The sequence below is a fragment of the Callorhinus ursinus genome, unplaced genomic scaffold (assembly GCF_003265705.2).
Source record: "Callorhinus ursinus isolate GAN/ISIS: 27379988/994484 unplaced genomic scaffold, GSC_fseal_2.0 scaffold58, whole genome shotgun sequence".
In the NCBI taxonomy this organism is placed as follows: domain Eukaryota; kingdom Metazoa; phylum Chordata; class Mammalia; order Carnivora; family Otariidae; genus Callorhinus; species Callorhinus ursinus.
In genome coordinates this window covers 336,333-358,695 of record NW_027397120.1, presented here as the reverse complement: position 1 = coordinate 358,695, position 22,363 = coordinate 336,333, and the positions used below count along the sequence as shown (strand labels likewise).

The 22,363-nt window shown below is 56.4% G+C and overlaps 2 protein-coding genes across 6 annotated transcripts; one reads left to right on the top strand and one right to left on the bottom strand.

Annotated features, from left to right (window-relative positions):
- Window positions 1–177: 177 nt before the first annotated feature.
- Window positions 178–15,884, top strand: MTG1 (mitochondrial ribosome associated GTPase 1). 5 transcript variants are annotated; one of them, XM_073884682.1, is made up of 11 exons: window positions 178–332; window positions 1,376–1,453; window positions 4,207–4,304; window positions 6,609–6,689; window positions 7,196–7,252; window positions 7,625–7,715; window positions 9,155–9,216; window positions 9,701–9,797; window positions 10,095–10,176; window positions 14,766–14,878; window positions 15,233–15,884. In XM_073884682.1, exons 1-11 carry the CDS (start codon window positions 221–223, stop codon window positions 15,364–15,366), a joined length of 1,005 nt encoding a protein of 334 aa, XP_073740783.1. In that variant the 5' UTR covers window positions 178–220; the 3' UTR covers window positions 15,367–15,884. The 5 variants fall into 5 exon arrangements, with proteins under 5 accessions (XP_073740783.1, XP_073740782.1, XP_073740785.1 ...); XM_073884681.1 differs by having other exon boundaries at window positions 179–332; window positions 1,376–1,442; window positions 4,196–4,304; XM_073884684.1 differs by having other exon boundaries at window positions 179–332; window positions 4,207–4,298.
- Window positions 15,885–18,094: 2,210 nt separating this feature from the next.
- Window positions 18,095–20,027, bottom strand: SPRN (shadow of prion protein). Its single transcript, XM_025880017.2, has 2 exons — window positions 19,899–20,027; window positions 18,095–18,804 (listed from the first exon to the last, which is right to left on the bottom strand). Exon 2 carries the CDS (start codon window positions 18,787–18,789, stop codon window positions 18,352–18,354), a length of 438 nt encoding a protein of 145 aa, XP_025735802.1. The 5' UTR covers window positions 18,790–18,804; window positions 19,899–20,027; the 3' UTR covers window positions 18,095–18,351.
- Window positions 20,028–22,363: the final 2,336 nt, after the last annotated feature.

Here is a 22,363-nt window from a genome sequence, read left to right as displayed (position 1 = left end):
CCCCGCCCCGCCCCGCCCCGGCCTCGGCCCCGGCCCCGCCCCGGCCCCGCCCCGGCCCCGCCCCCAGGCTCAGCGCTTCGCCGAAGGCAGCGTAGTGCGCATGCGCGAGTCGCCCGGACTTCTCAAGCGCCGGAACTGCAGCGGCGGTCGTGGGCCCCGCGGAGAGGTCCGCTGCGGGAGCGGTCCCCCTGCGCCGCGCTGCGCTCGGCGACACGGCGCCATGGGGCTGGCCTCGCGCGCGCTCTGCGGCGCCGCCGGGGCCGCCTGGCGAGAGAGCTTCCCCCTGGGCGGTCGCGACGTGGCGCGCTGGTTCCCGGGGCACATGGCCAAGGGTGAGGTGGGGGCGGGAGCGGCCGGGGTCCGCCCGCCGGCTGCGGCCGTCTCTCTGTGCCCGTGTGTGCGCCCCCCGGAGTCCGCCACCCCCGCGGCGTCCCCGGGGCCCCCTCCCGGCGCCGCCCCGAACCCGCCGGCGTCCCCAGCACCCGCTCGCTCGCCAGGTTGACCGCGCGTGGGGCGGGCGGCCGCGGCGGGCGGCAGAGGTGCCCTGGGGTGGTCCTGAGACCCGGCAGGTCCCCTCCGCCACTTCATTTCCCGAAGCCTCCGTTTCCACATCTGTTTCTGCAAAGAGATACTTTCCCGAATAGTATGTTGAGGGCTAAACGAAACGGAGGGAAGAACCGTCCAGGCTGTGCCGTCATTGCGGCAGGTCTAAAACAGAGGCATTGCTGTCTGCTGCCAGCGCCCCGAGGAGATCCTTACTGTCCCTGACAGCTCGTTGGGGAAGACCTCTGGGAGATGGCCGCTCCGGCGCCGGCTCCCCTCGCGCGCCCTGGCGCGCCGGGTGCACGGTGACCGAGTGCCGCGCGTCTGTGCCCCGAGGGCTGGTGCCGCGGCCGCGTGGGCACGGGAGGTGGCAGATGCGAGAAGCTGCGGGATGCTCCCAATGCCCCGGTGTGGCCGCGTGAGGGGCGCTGAGCGGCGCACCGTTCCGGAGGAGCCTTGTAACTGGGTTGTGCGTGTGGCTCCTGGTGAAGGGTGAGTGGCCGAAGTGGCTACACAGTGAGTCGGGTGGTCCGAGTTGCCTGGCCCGTAGCTGAGACCAACACCTGTAGAGGTTAAACACTCCACGTAGAGCCCTCCGAGGGGATGGGACCCAGACATGCTGCTGCACCTCAGGCAGGGCCTCTTCTCTTTCCGGAGACACCACTGTCGAACTTGAAAGAGGCACTCAGCAAGCGGCCATCAGTTATGGTGACTTAGGACGCTTCACTCAGATGTATTCTTGTTTAGGTTGTTTGTGGTGGTGTGTCATTCGTGACAGTTTAAACCTACCCTGAAAAGCCATAGACCCATTAGGCATCCTTCTGTTTTCCAGGGCTGAAGAAGATGCAGAGCAGCCTAAAGTTGGTGGACTGTATCATCGAGGTCCATGATGCCCGGATATCCTTTAGTGGTTGTGATACTGTGATTTATAATAAGAAATATATGTATATTTGGTCTTTGTCCCTGTTTCTGGCATAGAGCTCCCAAAACCCTGGGTATTTCCTAAGTGATGAGAGTGATAAAGGTGTCTGTTGATGAGGTGACTTTTGGAAACCTGCTAAGGCACCTGGGTTTGACTGCTGGTTGCCAGGTGAAACAGTCCTGCTATAGGAGATTGGAACCTGCAGTTCCACCCCTGACCTTTGGGAGGGGAGGGGGGCTGGAGGTTTAACTGATTGCCAATGGCCAGTGATTTAATAAATGAGGCCTATATAATGAAGCCTCAATAAAGACCTAAAAAGACAGGGTTTGGAGAACTTCTGGGTTGTCAGATGTGGATATGGAGGGAGAGTGACACATTTACTCTTTTTAAAAAAGATTTTATTTATTTATTTATTCATTCATTTATTTATTTAGAATGGGGGGAGGTGGTGCACATGCAAATGCAGGACAGGGAGGGGCAGAGGGAGAGAGAATCTCAAGCAGACTTTGCTCTGAGCGGTGGGCCCAATGGGGGGCTTGATCTCACGACCCTTAGCTCACGACCTGAGCTGAAATCAAGAGTTGGATGCTTAATTGACTGAGCCACCTGGGCGCCCTGAGAGTGGCACATTTAGGGCATGGAGGCTCTGTGCGCCATCCCACATACATTGTCTTACATGTTTCTTCTATCTGGCTATTCCTGAGTCATATCATTTTCTAATAAGCCAGTAATCTAGTAAGTAAAATTTTCTTCTTTGAGTTTTGTGAAGCCACTCTAACAAACTAACTGAATCCAAGGAGGGGGTCATGGAAACCTCCCATCTATAACTAGTGGGTCAGAAGCACAGGTGATGGCCTGGACTTGTGATTGGCACCTTGCGGGGGGTATCTTGTGGGACTGAGCCCTTAGCCTGTGGGATCTGACTCTTTCTCCATGTAGATAGTGTTAGAATTGAGTTAAGTTATAGGACATCCCGGTGGTGTCACAGAATTGCCTAGTGTTGTGGGCTCCCTTGCTCCCGACTCTGTTGGAATTGGGTGTGGCATCCTAATGGTAAGGGGAGGCCGTTATTCCTGAATCGGGCAATGCTCAAGCAGCGGGAGGCATTCCTGGCTGTTACCTGGTCTCCGCGCACCTCCTCTGTCTGGCCTCTGCTCTGGTCTAGTCTGCCGCCACAGAGGGTGGCACCCTCACCTCAGTTATTGGCACTTGAAGCAGTGGTTCTCAGCCCTCATTGCACATTAGAGTTTCTCCAGGAGGGTTTAAAAAATCCTGGTCTGGGCCCCTTTCCGGACCAGTTAATCAGCATCTGTGGTGTGGGGTCCAGGCCTTGTGCTATTTGATGCTCCCCATTGGTACTAGGGTAACGTCTTTGTTTCTGACCTCTGCCTGGCACACCCAGACCTTCCAGTCCAGTCCAGCAGTGGGTTCTCTCGGTGGGGTTACGCAAGCTTGATTGAAATGTGTCGGCCAACAGGGTTTTCCTCTGTGCCTGAGGCGTGAATTGGCAAGATCTGGTGATCTTGTTCACTAATGAATATACTTTCAGACCTTGTTTCTATTGTTTTTGAGCTATGTTTGGGTTCTCTTTATGTGATGAAGGTGTTGGTTTGAGAGTTGTTACCAGCTCAAGGGTGTCTGATGAGGGACCATTTTCACTATTTCATAGACTCTGGAACTTTTGTAATAAAGTGTCAAATTTATTTACTGTAGGCTAAATATGTCAATTTATAGGATATCCCATGCTGGTCAGAAGTGTTTGCTGGCAGTCATATGTTTGATTATCAAAAATGATAAACCAGTAATTGTTACTGCACAGTGAGTGGACATCTGTGTTTTGGTTTCTAGACCTCTGCCTTTTTCTCCAGGACCTGGCAAGGGACCCTGGGCTGGGTTAGGGGCCCTGGGAGAGAGTCTGAGGCTTTTGATATTCTGAATTACACAGGGTTGGTTAACCCTTGAGGGAAGAGGGAGGCTTATGGGAGGTCCTTTTGTGTGGGGTGCGGGCATAGCCCTTAACTGGTGTCTAGACCCAGGGTGTGCTGGAGGCCTCGGGAATTTCACACTTGGACTCAGTAGGAGCTGAGTGTTCAGAAGATAAATATATAGGCCTCTCTTCCTGCCTGTGTTAGGGTCCCATGAGGTGGGACCTATCCTGACTGCCCGAGGGTCCCTGGCCCAGGGCGGAAGGGCCTGACAGTGCTGGCGAGAGGAGGCAGAACCTTCAAGGATGGTTTCCATGGGGACCCTCATCCCTTTGGCGGTAACCAGAGGGTGGCAGTGGTTTGAGATAGACTGGTTAGGACTTTACGGGATGCACTGTTTTAGAGTGATCAGATCATTCATTTTGTTATGTACCTTGGCAGCTAAACAAAGAACCAGTTACAAAACCTTCCACTGAGCTTTGTGTTTTGTTTTCGCCACCATCATTCCTGTTGGGGAAGGCATGTGAGACCCACTGCCCTGCGTGTCTGCAGTGAGAACGCGGCAGCGGCAAGGCGTCTTTTTCCCCAGCCGGGAGGGCAGGACGGGGGGTTGGTCTCATCCTTCTTGGAGCGTGAGGCTGGGCTGGCTGGCAGGTACTTGCACTGAGACTGGGTTTCCTCCTCTGCTCAGTTTCTTCTAAAGATTTCCTTCTGAAGATGGTGTCAGTCTGTGTGACAAGATGGACAAGATAAATTAATGGGCTGGTAAAGCACTGAGGGAGTTTTTTCCTTAATTTTGCCACATTCCACTTTCAGGCCGCAATCCTCTGTTTCAGGAAACTCTTGGGCTTAAGCCTCACATGCTGGTCCTCAACAAAATGGACTTGGCGGACCTGAAAGAGCAGCAGGTGAAGGTGCCCGTCCCAGATGCCGTCAGCCTTAGGGTTCCCGTGTCTGGGATTGCAAACAAACACGGTGTTGATTCACCCAGGCAGTCTTGCTTTGGCGAACAGCCCTTTGTTTGCAGAGGTATTCCTATATGATTTCTCAAAATGACATGCCTCCCTCTAATTTATAATGATTAATTTATGGTCCAAAGGACCAAGATGTGCCTCTCTTATGCGACATGGCCGGGCTGTGTGGCTGGAGCCGGGTGCCCCACCATGTGGCCTCTGGCCCGTTTGGCTGGGAACACTGAAATGGGGCTCTGGCTGCAGCACTGATGTTCACAGTTTAGTTCATTTTAATGAGTTGTGTTTCAGTAGCTGTGTGAGGCCGGTGGCCACAGGCGCAGGCCACAGGTACTGACCTGGAGGTCTCCCATGATGGCTGCATCTACTACCCCAGGCACCCACACTGGCCGGCCAGTCCTGCACACCCAGTATTTGGAAACTAGAAGGGTGGGGGGCCCAAAGGAACTTCTTCAAAGCAGGCAGGATCGGGGGACGCGAGTGACCAAGTGACCCAGTGCAGGGTTTTCCCATGTGTCGGAGAAGTTCGAGAAACACGAAGGTCTGGACATGCTGTTTTCAAGCGCTCCCCTCTGTTCTTGCTGCGCAAAGGGCGGGTGTCAGAGCATGTGCGGCCCAGCCATCGTCAGGTTGTTAGTAGTGCAGTTTTCTCTTTGTTTCCAGAATGTAGTTTAGGGTTCCTTCCTTGTTTTTAAAAAGCTTTATATTCTTTTCTTCTTTTTTCTTCCCTTCCCTTTCCTTTAAGATTTTATTTATTTATCTGAGAGAGAGATCACAAGCGGGGTTGGGGGAGGAGGGGCAGAGGGAGAAGCAGGCTCCTGATGCCTTGGCTGGATCCCAGGAGCCAGGGATCCGTTTGTTTGAAGGGAAATGCTTCACTGACGGAGCCACCCAGGGGCCCCTAGTTTATTTATTTTAGATAGAGAGAGAGAGAGTGAGAGAGAGCTCGGGGAAGTGGGGAGGGGCAGAGGAAGAGGGAGAAGCAGACTCTGTGCTGAACACGGAGCCCGTTCAATCTTAGTTGATTGTGGTGTTTGAGTTACTTAAGCCCCAACCACAAGCCTCTGTGTCAAGTTTCCAGGGAAACATAAACACTGAAGCCACCGGAGTTCTTTTGAGAATCCAAGCAGAAGCGAGCCCTGACCCAGGTGCAGGCACCTTTTGTCATTTTGAGTCCTCCTGCTGTGCAGATCAGGCAGCTCAGGTCGTCCAGGAACTAGGTGCTCGTGGGTCTCAGTGCATGTGCAGGTGTAGTAATTTATCACAAGCTTTGCTTTTACTGGTTGAGATTTGAGTCTTAATCAGTGATTGCTTCTGCCCTTAAATGCTAATTTTTGTAGAGTGCTGGGCAGTAAGGCGACCTACCATAGGGACACAGTGGTGTCTCCCCCGGCTGGGAGCTGTTCTCAGGTGCTTCTGTGGCAGAGGTCCTGGAGAGGAGTGGAGAAGCCCCCAGCAGTGGCTCCTCATGTCTACCTCTGAGTGCTGGGTTGGAACATCCGCTGTGAATTTATACACATATGTCTTTGTTGTGGCCTGTGTCTTAATCTGCATCATCTAACAAATAACTAAAATACATAACTAAAACTAAATTAGTGAATGACTTTTTGTTCATTTAGGCATCAACCATATTTTTAGGTCAGTAGCTGATCAAACAATATGGTTTTAAAAAAACAGGATTCCTACACTGCATTCGTTTAGTGTTAAGACCAGTAAATTCATATTGGCCTTAGTTTACTTTTGGGCTTTTAAAACATTACATATATTTTGTAATTGGATTGGGTTCAAGCCTCAGTTTACAGGGGAGCTAGGCAGAATACTCAGGTGTAACGAAATCACTAGTGGAGACCAGAACTGTTTGATGCTGGAAGCGGCTCCTTGTACATGAAGGGGCCTGAGTCCTGAGAGGCAGGCGGTGTCTGTGCTGAGTCTTCATCACCGCTGGAGCCCGGAGTACATGGGCCCCTGGCCAGGGCACTTCCCTCCTGTCCTCACAGGGGGGCCGGGCGCTCCTGCGCTCTGCCCGAGGCCCTCTGCCTGAGGCCCGTGGTGCTTTAGCACCTGCTCCACCTGCCCCCCTGCAGCCTGGCTCTTCCCAGGCCCTGCTGCTGTGGCTCTGAGCTAGGGAACATGCCTGGCCCTGTGGCGAGGGTGGGGTTGGGGTTCTAAGCTCAGATTCTTGGATTTTAGCATATCATGCCACCCATACTTGCATTTAGTATATAAAATGGAAATATTCTCTTTCAGAAAATTATACAACACTTAGAAGGAGAAGGCCTAAAAAATGTTGTTTTCACCAACTGTGTGAGGGATGAGAATATCAAGCAGGTAGGTGTCCCTCTGTTTCGCACTCTAATGCTTTTGCTTAAATACATTTAAAAAATCCCACAGATTATCTCATGCTCTTACAAGAAGCAGAGTTTCAGAGACAATCCGTAGGTTTGCGGGGGATCCTGGTCGAGAGCAGGTGGGCTCCGGACAGCTTGTGACTGTGGAGGACAGTGCCAGGCTGTCGTGTGCACTCGGGGCCGTAGCTAGGACGATTCTGGAGATCTGGGGCCTCGTTCTCTGCAGTTGTATGTTAGGGTTATTTCACTGGCTGATATGCAACTTGGTGGGAGGTGGCTGCAGTCAGAGCTGTCACCCTCTGGGGGGCTGACCTGCTCACTGCTGGTGGAGGGACAGGACATAGCACAGATCACCGCCCCCTTGGGGCCCCAGCACATTCTAAATCCTGATGTGGACAGTCCTGGTTCCCCGATGCTGGACCCGGGAGTACAGCGCCTCCAGAAGCCCAGGAAGAAGCCAGTTTCTGTGTGGTTTGTCCTTTGCAGATCATCCCGATGGTCAGAGGACTGGTTGAGAGCAGTTACCGCTATCATCGAGGAGAGGTTGGTTGTGGGGCCCAGTGCGGGCTGTGGGCTGGTCCCTCCCGCTGAGGAGCCTGGGCTCAGCGGCTAAGCAGCGGTCAAGCAGTCCCCATGCTGGGCTGTGACTGAGCTGCAGAACTCCTTGGGTTCTCTCTGTGCTGCTATAGGTACCTGGGAGGGGGCTGCTGCCCCAGCCCGTGGAGCTGCCCTGTGTGCTCTTGTTCTCGCCGCAGGAAGGGTGGGGTGGCCTCCACAGTGACCTTCCTTCCCCTGAACACAGACCTGGGCTTGTGGGGCCCTAGCATGGGCCAGATGAGGCCATGGGCAGGGCTGTGGGCAGGGCTCTGGGTGGTCTGGGTGGACCCCTGACCGCCTGCTCTTGTGCCTGGGCAGAGCCTGGAGTATTGTGCCATGGTGATCGGGATCCCCAATGTGGGCAAGTCCTCACTCATCAACGCGCTCAGGAGACAGCACCTCAGGAAAGGTACTGCCTTTGATGCTGTGGGGCTTTCATCTCTCCCAGTGAGCAGCCACTCTTCCTCTGGTCCCGAGACAAAACTTCCATAGCCAGAGCCTCACGGCCCTCGGGGTTGTCTCTGCACCGACAGGACCCAGTTAACTGTCTGATGTAAGGTTAAATGGTGACACAGAGTCATTCCGTTACACATTTTATACTGAATTTGTTTTCTCTCCTGAACATGAAATGTGATGTTTAACGTGTGGATGACTTTTCTGCTCTTTGACGTCTCAGGGCCCCGCTGCATAGATGAGACCTGATGTCAGGTGGGAGGCATTTGGTGAGGCACACCCCCCCCACAACCAGGCTGGAAAACTGCACCCCCCCCCCCCCCCCGGCTCGGGAATGTCCTCCGGGAGCTGCCTGGGCACCTCCTTGATTGTGCTCACCCTGCCGTGGAGTCTCGCAGACGTGCCCACTCTTACTCGCTGTGCTTTACCCTTTGTTCCATTAAATATTTTCAAGTTTCGCACCAGGTCCACGTTGGCTTTGTTTTCCACACCAGCGATGTGTGGTCTGTTAACAAACCCGCTTCCAGTGCACAGACCCCAGACTGAACTAGCCTAGCCATTATTTTGCAGATGGTGTTCTTGGTGCTCATTGCAGACTTGCCAAATCATCTATTTTTTAAAATTTATTTTTCTTTAATTATGGCTTTAAAAAAAATTGTGGCTTTAAAAAGAGTTGTGGCATTAAGTATATTCAGTGCTGTGCATCCATCAGACTATTTCTAGACTTTTCCATTGTCTCCATCTGGAGGTCTTTAAACAAACACGAACCAGCGCTGGGCACCACTAATCTGCTTTCTGTCTGGACCTCACATGAGTGCAGTCACACAGTATCCGTCCTTTCGTGTTGGACTTGTTTCACTGAGCGTGATGTCCTCAGGGTCCATTCATGCTGTGGCTGCGTCCAGATTGCCTTCTTTGCAAGGCTGAATAATACCATGTTGGGTTTCTGTACCACGCTTTGCTTTTCCATGCATCACTGGCAGACACATGTATCTCTTCACTCTTGTGTTGACTCGGCCCCTTGGACAGGGACTCAGCTCACAGGCCTGTTGCGGGCAGTGCTGTGGGAGCAGACTCGCAGGGTGCAGGGTCAGTGTCGGGGGCATGGGGCCAAGTCCTGGAGGCAGAAGCTGGGGTGCTGAAGGAGGAGCTCTGTGGGGACCTTCACGGTCAGGCGCTTGCCTGCCGGTCCCTTGGCAGGTCTTGGAGCACCTTTCCAGGCACTGGGAGGCAAGTTTTAGTAAAAGAGTCCCTGCTGTGAGCTGGTTTGGAGCTGAACTGAACACAAGCTCATGTGGGCCTTCATGGTTTCCACGTGTCTCATTTCTTATCCTGTAGCTTGTATGCCAGGCTTTGTGTGTTGACTGCATTCGACAGTCCCTTTTCATCCTGCAGGAAAAGCTACCAGGGTGGGCGGTGAGCCTGGGATCACCAGAGCTGTGATGTCCAGAATTCAGGTAGGGTCCTTGGCTGCTGGGTCTGGAGTTTCGCGCATACGCCTGGTGCTTCCTGAGGGCTGTGGGGTGGCCTGCCTGCCTTCTCCTCCACTCTGTTCCCACGGAGCGCTTGCCACGTGCCGGGCACTGCAGCGCCCTTACATCAGACCTCCGGGAGGGCGTGCTCTCACCCCTGTTTTATGGATGAGGGAACCGAGGCACCTGCCCAAGGTCACACAGTGGCCCGTTCTCCCAGGCTCAGCTCAGCCCATCCACACATGCCCTTTTCGCTCTGGGAGGAGAACCTGTTGCTCTGATTTATTCTCCAAACTCAATGGGAACCGATGCTGCGGGGAAGCTGAGAGCTTCCTGAAAAGGATGAACCCATCAGGACAGGGCCCTGGGGCCTTCTCGGAGCCTTAGGAACCTAGCAGCCTGGCTGTAGGGGCCGCCCAGCAGAACGCCTGGAGGGAGCGGATGGCCCGACCGCCCTCTCTGTCCACAGGTGTGTGAGCGGCCACTGATGTTCCTGCTGGACACTCCCGGGGTGCTGGCCCCTCGGATCGAAAGTGTGGAGATGGGCCTGAAGCTGGCCCTGTGCGGTGAGTTGGAGTCCCCGCTTAGTGCCCCCTCCTGCTGCCGGGCCTGGCGGGTTGTGCCTGCTTTTCTCGGCCCGGCTGTGGCAGACACTTCAGAGCGTGCTGAGCGTGCATGGCAGGCAGCCTGTCAGCCCTCGTTCCCAGTGACATGGGCCACTGCTCTGACCCCGTGGACCCCCACAGCCTGGAGTGCGCCTGCCTTCTCCCAGCTTACAGCCAAGGCAGAGTGGTCAGGAGCAGCAGCACCTCTGGTGAGCCGGGAGCTGGTCTCCACTGCTCACCCTGGCCTCCTGGTTCCAGGAACCGTGCTGGACCACCTGGTGGGGGAGGAGACCCTGGCCGACTACCTTCTCTACACTCTCAACAGGCACCAGCTCTTTGGGTGAGTGCAGGGTGGGGGGCGGGAGGGCTGTCCTCTCTCTCATCCGAGACAAACGTCATGTAGGAAAATAGCAGCATTAAGGTGTTACGGGACAAATTCTGTACATTATATGTGCAGTGCACAGTTTGAAATGTTTGGCTCTTATACAGTCAAGAAAACCCCCGAATTTCTTGTGCTCTTCGGGGATTACTCCTCTCTACCCCTTCCTTCTCCCACTTTACAGATGGTCCCCCAGCCCGCAAGCCACACCCTGGTGGCCATCTGCCTTGTGTCCCGTCCTCGAACGTCCTAGGAATGGAGTCCCACGGCGTGCGCTCTCTTTTGTTGGGTTCCTTGCGCTCGACGTGATTGCTCTCAGATTCCTCCGTGTTGTGACGCGTGTCGTGACCCGTGTCGTGACGTGTTGTGGCCTGTGTTGCTCCTTCCTGGTGGCCGCTGCGCGGTGTTCTGTGGTATAGATCGACGCACCTGTTTGTTCTCGCTGGGGTGTTTCCCGGATGTCCCGTGTCGCGTTGAGGACCTCAGTCCCACCAGACGTTCAGTTTTACTGATTTCCACCAAGAACCAGCTTTCGGTTTCATTGACTTTCTCTGTTGTTTGTCTTTTAGTTCATTGATTACTGTTCAATCTTTATTATTTCGTTTTTTCTACTTTGCTGGCTTTCCTTCTGTTTATCAGGTATTGTCTGTCTGTCCTTGCGGTTCTGTGTGTCTGCTTCATGTATTCCAGAGCTGTGTTGTGAGGTGCAGGGGACAGTCTGCGGGCCCTAGTGTCCTGATTTGATGCCCTGTCACCCAGCAGGACCGCCTGGGTCTTCACAGTGCTCTCTGCCCTGACATCTGCCTCGTCGGGTAGTTATACAACAGCTCCAGCTTTTGATTAGTGTTAACACAGTAAATCTTTTTTTATCCTTTCGCTTTGAGCTTATTTGTGTCTTTGTATTAACGTGTTTCTTACAGGCTGCATACAGACAGTGAGGTCTTGTTTCTCATCCAATCTGACCATTTCTGTCTTTTATTTTAGGTCTTTGCACTGTTTACAGGTAATGTGATTATTGATATTTGGGTAAATTTGTCGTCTTGTGGGCGCCTGGGTGGCTCAGCTGGTTAAGCGTCTGCCTTTGGCTCAGGTCGTGGTCCCAGGGTCTGGGCTTGAGCCCCGCATCGGGCTCCCTGCTCGGCGGGAAGCCTGCTTCTCCCTCTGCCTCTGCTGTTCCTCCTGCTTGTGTTCCCTCTCTCACACTTGTGGTCTCTCGATCATGCTCTCTCTCAAATAAATAAATAAAATCCTAAAAAAAGCCCAAATTTGATGACTTGCTGTTTGTTCCGTCCCCCGTTCTCTTTCCTCTTTCTCTGCATCTGCCTGCCTGTCTACCTCCCTCGGTCCCTCTGTCTCTCTCTTTGGCCTTTTTTGGATGAATTGGATATTCTTATGATATCCCTCTGTCCGCTCTGTCAGCCTGTCCCCTGTAACTTCTGGAGGAGGCTGCCTTGGTGTTTGAGGAGCGGCTTTGGGTGACATCGTAACATGTCTGCAGCGCAAGCTCCTTACGATGGCGCATCTCCCTTCTGCTCTGGGTCTTTGGGCTTCTGTTGTTCTGTGTCTTATTTTGACGTGTTTTGTAAACCTGAGCTATACTGTTCTGTTTATACAGAGACTTTAAGTGTAAGAAATAAACCTTAGCTGTTTACCCATTGCTTGATGGTTCATGGGCTCTGTTCGTGGCTGCTGCTCCTAGGGCCAGGTTCCATGTGGTGTCCCCCATCTGAGGATTTCTCGTCATGCCTCTTGCAGCGCAGGTCTGCTGCTGATGAATTCTTTCAGATTTTGGTTGTTCAAAGATGTCTTTATTTCACATTTGTTTTGGAAGGATATTTGTGCTTTGCGTGAAAGGGTAGATGGACAGCTGTTTTCAGGACTGGAAAGAGGTTGTCCCATCCTGTTCTCACCCCTGTTGTTTCTGATGGGTAATCGGTCATGTTTGCCTTTGTTCCTCCAGCTGCTTTTAAGATTTTCTCGTCGTTCTTTTGAGCAATTTATGACAATGGGCCCTGTATGGCTTTCTTCATGTTTCTTGAGCTTATAGTTTGTTGAGTTCTTAGATCTGTGGGTTTGTAGCCTTTATCAGATTTTCAACCATGATTTCTTTTTTTTTAATTAATTTTATTTTATTATGTTATGTTAGTCACCATACATTACATCATTAGCTTTTGATGTAGTGTTCCATGATTCATTGTTTGTGCATAACACCCAGTGCTCCACGCAGAACGTGCCCTCTTTAATACCCATCACCAGGCTAACCCATCCCCCCACCCCCCTCCCCTCTAGAACCCTCAGTTTGTTTTTCAGAGTCCATCGTCTCTCATGGTTCATCTCCCCCTCTGACTTACTCCCCTTCATTCTTCCCCTTCTGCTATCTTCTTCTTTTTTTTTTCTTAACATATATTGCATTATTTGTTTCAGAAGTACAGATCTGTGATTCAACAGTCTTGCACAATTCACAGCGCTCACCGTAGCACATACCCTCCCCAATGTCCATCACCCAGCCACCCCATCCCTCCCACCCCCGACCACTCCAGCAACCCTCAGTTTGTTTCCTGAGATTAAGAATTCCTCATATCAGTGAGGTCATATGATACATGTCTTTCTCTGATTGACTTATTTCACTCAGCATAACACCCTCCAGTTCCATCCACGTCATTGCAAATGGCAAGATCTCATTCCTTTTGATGGCTGCATAATATTCCATTGTGTATATATACCACCTCTTCTTTATCCATTCATCTGTCGATGTACATCTTGGCTCTTTCCACAGTTTGGCTATTGTGGACATTGCTGCTATAAACATTGGGGTGCACGTACCCCTTCAGATCCCTACATTTGTATCTTTGTCGACATGATTTCTTCCTGTGTTTTCAGGTTCTGCCTTCTCCCGTCCTCAGGACTTGTTGCCCACGTGTCGGCCACGCGCCTACACCCCCGCGTGTCTGACCTGCTGCTCACACCCACCAGTGTGTGTCTCACAGCGTGTGTCATATCTTCTGTGTTTCTGCTTCAGTTCGTAACCATGTGGACTGTGGTTACAATAACTGATCTAACATCTCTGCTATAACCCTAACATCTGGGGTGGTTTTACTAACTGATTTTCTCTCATGATGAGTCTGTTTCCCCACTGTCCATGCTTGATAATGTTTGCTTGGCTGCTAGGCATTTTGAATTTTGTCTCTTTGGATGATGGGCATCTTTAGGTTCCTGCACAAATCCTTGAGCTTTGCTTGGGATGATTGTCTGGAAACAGTTCCTTCCGGACCTGTGGGTCTGGAGTCGTTGCCCCACGTGGGGCGGGGCCCTCCCCTGCCCTGTGTACCATCCACCTGCCCTTGGCTCTGTGTGAGCGCTGGGCACGGTCCCTCTGCCCTGCTCAGGGTTTCTCCTGGCCTCTGGCTTTGGAGAATTTCCTTTCGCACATGTGCTGAGCCCTCCTCTGCTAAATATAGAGGTTGGTCGATTTCTAGAATTCTCTCTCTGGGCAGCTCTGGCGTCTGGTTCAGCTGGTGGTGTCTCTGCTCCAGCAACCCTCTGGGCTCTGTGGGGTCATGAGGTGCCGTGCGGGGCAGTGGTGGGTCCCTGTTTACATTCTTCATAGCTTGATGTCTGGTGCCTTGGACACAGTTCTTTTGTGTGTTTTTGGTTGTTTCAGGGGAGGTAAATTCAGTTCCTGTTACTCTGTTTTACATGGAAGTAAAATTTCAAATTTATTTTTTTGCTTCAGTTGTGTGGGAGTCTGGGCATCTGTGGTCCTGCAGCATTTCTAGAGAATGTTTCTAGAGAATTTCTAGAGTCCCTGCAGGTGGCAGCTCTCGGCTGTGTGCTGGTGGGAGTGCTCTCCTGGGGACAGCTCTCAAGGTCACCAGGACAGAAGGGCTCGTGGGGCTGCCGCCCTCAGAAGTTTGACCTAGGGCCTGCATTCGCAGCGTTCAGACGCCCTCTGAGATGGGCACTTCGATGCCCACGTGGGGGCTGAGTCCATGTCTTACCTTCCTCATGGCTGAGCCCTGCCCTCCATTGTGGACCGTGAGGCAAATCCACTGTTTCCTCTGCCATCAGGCGGTCCAGGGTGGAGTTTCCCGGCTCCCGGGGTTCAGGGAGGTGCTTGTCTGTGGATGAGGTTTGTCTCCTTCAGCCCTTCACGGTCAGATGTGCCCGGCCTGGTGCTGGCCTTTCTCATCAGGCCCAGAGCCGGAGTCCTGTGGGACAGGGAGTTCACGGGAGCCACCGGGCAGTTCTCAGCAGTGGTGGGTGCTCAGTGTGCTGGTCCGAGGGCTGCCAAAATGCCAAGCACACCTTGTTCCTTCTTCATTGGAGAGAGTGCTGGTGATCCTGGCGCCCCTGACCTCGTGCGGCTGCCTGGAGGCCCTGAGTGTCTCCAGTGGCTTGCCGTGCTGACTGAGGGCTCCAGGCCTCGGGCCTGCTCAGGAATGGGGTGGATGATGCAGCGACAGGCTCTAGTGGGGTCCTTGGTGGAGCCGGGCGTGACCCCGCACGTCCTGGCCATGGCCCCCACTCCCTGACCATTGGTCTGTGTTTAGGTACGTGCAGCACTACGGTCTGGACGGAGCCTGTGATGACATAGCCAGTGTGCTGAAGCAGGTGGCTGTGAGGCTGGGGAAGACGCAGAAGGTGAAGGTGCTCACAGGCACAGGTGAGACGTGGAGGCCTCAGCCCTGGGCTGGGCTTGGAGAACCAGCCAGTGGAGCGGGCTGCAATTGGCCAGGGAGGACATTGTGGGCACATGTGGCTTTTCTGGAAATGGAGGTGTTGCAGAGGAGGGGGCTCAGGGCGGCCCTGCCTCGTGCTGGGTACACCCTGTGTCCCACCCCTCTTAAGCCTCCTGAGGTCAGGCGCCACTGCCCAGACTCTGTGGTTTTTCTTGGTGCCCAAGCTCCACAGGTACCCACCATCAGTCCCTGAGGACGGGCAGGGAGGGGTGCGTCGGAATTCTGGGTCTGCCCTGCACAGAGGTGCCTTCCTCCCCAGACCATCTTGTCTCCCCCAGGGGATGTGAACGTCATCCAGCCCAACTACCCCGCGGCAGCCCGAGACTTCCTCCGCACCTTCCGCAGCGGGCTGCTCGGCCCAGTGATGCTGGACAGGGATGTCCTGCAGAGACCCCCCTTGGCAGACCCCTGAACCAGTCCAGCTGGCAGGGGCCTCACTCCTGCCTGGCCCTTGGCACCAGAGATTGGGACATCCCAGGCCCTCACAGCCAAGAATTTGACCCTGGGACTCCCTTTCCCAGAATCTCCATGCTGGTCACTGTACAGTACTCAGGTCTCATCTCTAGGAAGGAGCCTGTACCTATGGCCCCTCCACAGCCTGGCCAGATGCTGGTTACAGGGCATGGTGCCCGGAGTCTGGACATCGGGGCTGCTGACACCTCTGAGCTGTCCCTGTGTGCCTCACACATGCTGAGTGTCTCTTAAGGAGAAGCTGATGTTTTCTTAGGAGGTGAGAGTACAATCTGTAATTTAAACATTTTAAAAGGCCTGTCTCTGCTGATGGCTCATCTGCTGTGCGCCAGTAGCACCTTGGGCCCACGTGTTAAGGCCCCTCTCAGCAAGAAAAACTGTGATATGAGCCACTTAGCAAGGGTTCTTGTGTTAGGTCCTTGGTAGTGTCCTGGGTCCTGCAATAAAGACAGTTCTTTTGCCAGCAGAGTGTTTATTTCACGACACGACTAAAATGTGCACACACAGTGGACAGGAGGGTCCAGACAGCTCTGGCAGCACCCAAGGATTGTCTGTCCCCAGCTGCGTGTGGGCTGGGAGGGTCACTGGTAGGGTCAGTGGGGACTCCAGAGCCTCTCACTGCCTCCAAGCACCTTCTAGCTAACAGGACAGTGGGACTCTTCCCCAGGGAACTTGACCTAGCAGCCTGCATTCCAGCAAAGGGCAGGGGAAGGAAAGGGGGTGGGGGTGGACCTGGTCAGCTGCTTTGCCTCTTCCGTGTCCAGTGGGGGCCTGGCCTTCCTGGAAACACCTGAGTCTCTGCAGGGCACCTCTCCTCCTGAAGGTGCCCACACCTGGAGCACACACACTGACCTCTCCTGAGATTACCCGCCCTGGGCGCCATCTGCTTCCTGCTGGAACCCTGACCAGTAGAGTGGGAAGAACTCAAGCGTGTGCTGGTGCCAAGGCCAGACACGCTCCCGGAATCAGGTTGGTGTGTGAAATAAGCTCTTGACTTGAGAATGCCGTTTCTCCACATCCACCATGTGGCGCCATGTGGCCTGTGAGGGTGCCGGAGAAGCTGGCCCACGCCCCTGGCCCCTCAGGTAGAACCGAGTCCCTGTGCAGACTCTCCTGCCTGCAGGTGCAGTGGCAGAATGGTCACACTGCCCACGAGGCCACAGCCTGCTGGTCTTTGGTCTGGAATGGAGGGAGGGGCACTGGGCTGTACCCCGAGTCTGCCGGCGCTGTGGGTACAGGTGGCTGCAGGGAGCTGTGTTCTGCAGCTCTGTGTCCTGGTCTTTGGAGAGAAATGCTTGGTCCAGGGTTCTGCTGGTAGCTTGGAGACCCTCACCCTAACCAGATCTGGGTGTCAGCTGTGGGAGAGCAGAGGTTGCAGGTCCTACCCCCGCTGCCCCCTGGGAGGTGCTGGTGTCCATCAGCTGAGTCCAAAGGCCCCATGGTCTGGGGGTGGGGGTGGGGGTGAGGGCATATTCTGGAAGGCAACCCAGCAGCAGGTGAGGCTTTCAGTGAGCACCGAAGGAGGGGGAGATCCAGAGGATCCAGGCCTGGGACATTGTCCTGCTGTGGGATATGGGGTGGAGGATGTGGTAAAGAGCCAAGGCCCCCAGGGCTGAGCTCATGGACTGTGACCCAGGCCCGAGGCTTGAAAGGGCTGGCTTTCTGCAGAGGGTGTTTGGGTGCCAGAGGCAAACCCTTGCAAGGCCCGCCTGGCATTTCCTTAGAGGCCTCTTGGGGGGTCTGTCCTGTCCCCAGAACAGCCTCAGATGCTCAGAGAGGTGTTGGAGGGGGCTCAGCTTCCCGGCTTCTTTTGCTGAGCCCGATACTCTCACATCTGTCTGTCTGTCGGGTGCTGGGCTGGCACCTGGCCGCTGCTGCCCGCCTCCAAGGACCTGCCTTGTGGCCGTGTTGTTTGCTGGTTCTGACTTGAGATCTGGCCTGTGCATTCACACCATTCACACCTTGCCCTCTCCTTCCGGCGGCAGGGGGAGAGGCGCCAACTACAGATCTGCTTGAAGCAAAAGTGGGCTGTCCTGGGGAGGGCTATTTAGTGGGAGTGGCCGAGCCATCCCTGAGGACTAGCGAGCACTGATTCCAGAATGTGAACCTAAACCTCAAAGGAAATGAAAAGCTCTTGAAACTTAAACAATGTGGTTTTCCCCCCAAAACAGGTCCCAAGGAGAGCTGAGTGACTTGTTTCAAGTGGGAGCAGAGTGGCCGCAGGGGGCCCCTAGTCTTGAGGTTGCCCAGGGAGGGGGCATGCCTCTGGGCCTGAGGGTGGGCTGGCAAGGCTGTGGGGCAGCTGCTGTGGCAGGGGTGCTCTGGGCCCCGAAGTCCCCAGACTGCCTCTTCTGTACAGGTGGTAGGCACACCACAACCCGTGAGAGAAACCTCTCTTCCTCCCCAGAGCCACTAGTCCTTTGGTCCATTCTGGCTGCTTCTGTGGGGAGGGCCACAGGGTCCTCAGGGCCCGCCTCTTTGCCTGGCGGTCAGCACTGTCCATACTCCTCAAGTGTCCGGGATGGGGTCAGGGCAGCCGGAATGGCTTGAACATCCTGGTTTGGCACATCTCTCTGGGCAGCTCGGGAGAGACGGTGGCTGCTGGGCAGGGTGGAAGCACAGGCACCTGCCTTTCTGGCTGGGGAGGACCCTGACCTCCATGTGGTAGGTGGGGCATCCTGGAACTGATGGGCCCTGGTCCTCTGGTCGGGTGGGCGATGGGGAGGCTGGAGAGGGACTTGGGCAGGGCGGTGAACAGGACGCAGCCTCCGGGTGGGTGAGAGGAGAACAGGCTCTCTGGGTCGGAGGCGGTGGGCAGCGGTGGGAAAGGGCCCTCGGCGGCTGGCGGTCTCCGGGGGGGGGGCCGGAGAGGCCCGCGGGGAGGGCGCCGGCCGGGGGCCGGATCTGGCCGCGAGCCCGGCCGGGCCTAGGGCCGCAGCAGCCCCAGGGCGCCCAGAGCGCCGCCCAGTAGCAGGCAGAGGCACGGGCTGCTGGTGGGCTCCACGCCCGAAGTCCACGCCCGGTAGCTGTAGACGCCTTGGCTCGTCCGGTTGCCGCCCGGTGCCGCGTCCTCGTCGTCCTCCAGGTCGCGCTCCCCGGGGCCCGGGGCCCTTCTCCAGGTGGAGCCCGCCGCCAGGCCCGCGGCCGCCCCGGCCGCCGCCCCTGCCGCCGCCACGCGCAGGGAGGAGCCAGCGTAGCGAGGCGCCGGCCTCACGCGCACCCTCGGGGCCCCGCGCGCGCCCCCGCGCAGCCCTCCCCGGGCGCTGCCGCGAGCCCCTCCACGGCCACCCTTGGCCGCGCCGCTGTCGCAGAGGAAGGTGGCGGCTAGCAGCAGAGCCCAGCAAGTCGCGGCCGTCCAGTTCATCTTTGTGGAGCAAACCTGCGGTAAAACGCGGAAAGGACCTCAGCTTCTGTGAGGATCAGGGGACCAGAGGCCTCGGGGCCAGGGGCTCAGGGCCTGGGGACAAGGGCTCATGGGCTCTGGGACAGGGGCCCAGGGACCAGGGGGCTCAGGGCCTGGACACAGGGGCTGGGGGACCAGCGGTCTCAGGGCTTGGGGACAGGAGACTCAGCACTTGGCAGTACAGGGGCCCCCAGCATCTGGAGAACTACCGGCTCGGGGCCTGGGTGGGCTGGGAGGATTGGGCATTCAGGCCTGGATAGAGGGTGGGAGTCTTGTTCAGTAACGAGTAAGGGGTGAGTTGAAGGGTGAGAGAGTTGAGCACCTCCGGGGGGGGGGGGGGGGGGGGTTTTTTTTGCGGGGGGGGGAGGTGGGGGCAAAGAATGGGGGGGGGGGAACACCCGGGGGGCGGGGGGGTGAGGCCTGGGGGGGGGGGGGGTGGGCGGTTATTCTGTGCCTGGGGCTGAAGTGGGAGCAAAGAATGGCGGGTGGTGAACACCCTGCGGTCGGGGAGCTGAGGCCTGGAGGAGGGGGCCCCATATCCTGGGCTGCCCTGGGACCACCGACCCAAGTCTCCAAGGCTTGGCGGGACCAGAGGCCACAGTGGGGTGGGGGATGTATTTGAAGGACAGTCTCGGGGACTAAGTGCCCCCCGAGGATCCAGATCACCGTCTGGAGAAAGGACCAAGCGTGTACCTCTGCCAGGCTCTTCCAGACCCTTTGGAGCAGCGCGCATCGGGCGCAGAGCCCGAGCAGGGGATTCTGGCCTCGCGGGAGGCGCGGAGACGCACGGCGGTGACACAGTGCAGACCCCGCCCCCGCAGGCCCAGACCCAGGGCACAGTTCCCTCCCGCCCCACCCCCGCGCCATGCTCCACCCCCCCTCCCCCTACTCCCGACCGCTTAGCTGAGCAGCTGGGGCGGGGGACCGGGACGCGACGCAGGGCCTAATCCGGGCGGCGGCTCGACCCTCCTCCCGGGGCCCTCCGGTCCTCTCGCGGCACCTCCATCCCCAGCCCCGCGGTTGCCCGCCCCGACCTTCCGGTGCGCCCGGATCCCGCCGTCCGGCCTTACCTGCCACGGGCTTCTCTCGGAACCGCGGGCTGGCGTGGCCGCTTCAGGGGCCCTGGCAGAGCGGGAAGGAGCGGGCTGTGGCGGAGACCCTGCACCCGAGCGCGGAGTCTGGATTTTGCGCGAGGCCTCCGCCCTAGGATTGGGGGCGGGCAGACGCGGAGGCTCATCCCCCGGGAGATGGGAAGGGAGGAGAAAGAGGCAGTCTGTGAGGAGCGCCCAGCCCCTCTCCCTTCCCAGCACGTTCATCCTCGCTGCACCCCGTCCGCGCCAGCCCCCCACCCCATCTCCTGATTCCACACACGTCCACCCTACTTCGTCTCCATCACCCAGTGGGCACCCAACCCCATCCCATTTCTGCTGCACACAGCGCCCCACCGCCTCCAGCCTCACTCCACCCCTCCTCCTCCCCCTCCCTCAGACACTGCACCCCTTTCCCACCCTCTCCCGTTCCCCATCCCTGCCCCAGGCGATGTGTCCCAGACGCGGGCCGCGGAATGCTCTAGATCCTGGCGTCTAGTGCTTTTCACCGGGGAGGCCCAGGGAGGACAGGGTGCTGATCCAGGGCCCCAGGGTATCCGGAAAGGAGATAATGGGTGACGTTCTAACATCCTGCAGTGCCACTGTTCCGATCCCTCTGGGGAGCCCTCCCGTGGCCACTCCACAGCAAGGGCACTTGGAACCCCACTGCCACAGCCAGTCGGCCTTCCCAGTCCCTGCTGGATGTGACTCTGGGACTTCTTGAAATGGTGCAATGTTGCTGTCCACCTTTGTGGGTACCCCACCCAGCCTCTCCGCCTGGGGACACCAGGCTCTCTTGATGACTCCGTGACCTCCTCAACTGTGACCTGATGTGACGGGACTTCTCTTAGCTTCCATCAGACCCTCTAGGTCCCCAGAGGCTCAGAACTGCTGAGAACTCAGAACTCCACACACAATCCTGGCTCCCAAATTCCTGTGTTGGAGGCCTGACCCCTAGAACCTCAGAATGTGACTGTATTTGGAGACGGTGTCTTTACAGAGGTAATTAAGGTAAAATGAGGTTAGTAGGGCAGGCCCTGATCTAATCTGACTGGTGTCCTTATAAGAGGAGGAGATCAGGGGGGCGCCTGGGTGGCTCAGTCGTCAAGCGTCTGCCTTCGGCTCAGGTCATGATCCAGGGTCCTGGGATCGAGCCCCGCGTCGGGCTCCGTGCTCCGCGGGGAGTCTGCTTCTCCCTCTGCCACTCCCCCTGCTTGTGTGCTCTCCCTCGCTGTGTCTCTCTGTCAAATAAGTAAATAAAATCTTTAAAATAAAAAGAGGAGATCAGGACACACACATGCACAGGGACAGCCATGTGAGGACACAGGGAGAAGGTGGCCTTCTGTGAGCCAAGGGGAGAGGCCTCAGAAGGAACCGGCCCTGCCCACACCCTGTCTCAGACTTCCAGCCTCCAGAACCGCGAGAAATGAATTTCTGGTGTTTCAGCCACCCCATCCATGGTACTTTGTTATGGCGGCCCGAGTGAAGTCATAGAGAACCCAAGGGTTTCTAAAGTCCATATGGAAAAGTAAAAAAAGTACTAATATAACTCATTTTGGAGAAACAAGATCAAAGAAGGACACCCTGCCAGATATTAAGATGCTATAAAAGGTCCTGGTAATAACACTACCTGTAGTCTTGGCAAGGAGCAGACAGCTGGACAGGCAAACAAGAGGGTCACTGACAGACTCAGGAGGCACTTACACATGCCTACAGCAGTCGCACAAGATCGAGAATGTGACAGAGAGTGGGGTACTAAAAGAACCAAATGGAAATTCTAGAACTGAAAAAATACACTTAAAAACACAGGTTAGATATGGCCAGGGAGAATGAGTAACCTGGAAGATGAGAAAGAGAAAATATCCAGAAGAAAACACAGAGAGAAAGCAAGTGTATACAACAGGCTCTTGGGGCAGAGGGGATGCTGCAGCATGCTGGCCCCACAGGGACCCCACAGGGACCCCACACGCGCCCCACACGGACCCCACACGGGCCCCACACGGACCCCACACGGGCCCCACAGGGACCCCACACGGGCCCCACACGGACCCCACACGGGCCCCACAGGGACTCCACACGGGCCCCACAGGGACTCCACACGGGCCCCACACGGACCCCACACGGGCCCCACACGGGCCCCACAGGGACTCCACACGGGCCCCACACGGACCCCACACGGGCCCCACAGGGACTCCACACGGGCCCCACACGCGCCCCACAGGGACCCCACACGGGCCCCACACGGGCCCCACACGGACCCCACACGGGCCCCACAGGGACCCCACACGGACCCCACACGGGCCCCACAGGGACCCCACACGGACCTCACACGGGCCCCACAGGGACCCCACACGGACCCCACACGGGCCCCACAGGGACCCCACAGGGACCCCACACGGACCCCACACGGGCCCCACACGGACCCCACAGGGACCCCACACGGGCCC

Excerpts from the sequence above, each read along its gene's own strand:
- MTG1 (XM_073884682.1), top strand. The coding sequence starts at position 221 with ATGGGGCTGGCCTCGCGCGCGCTCTGCGGCGCCGCCGGGGCCGCCTGG. Across the intron at positions 4,305-6,608 it reads TGAAAGAGCAGCAGGTGAAG|AAAATTATACAACACTTAGA; the intron begins GTGCCCGTCCCA and ends ATTCTCTTTCAG. Across the intron at positions 10,177-14,765 it reads AACAGGCACCAGCTCTTTGG|GTACGTGCAGCACTACGGTC; the intron begins GTGAGTGCAGGG and ends GTCTGTGTTTAG.
- SPRN (XM_025880017.2), bottom strand. The coding sequence starts at position 18,789 with ATGAACTGGACGGCCGCGACTTGCTGGGCTCTGCTGCTAGCCGCCACC.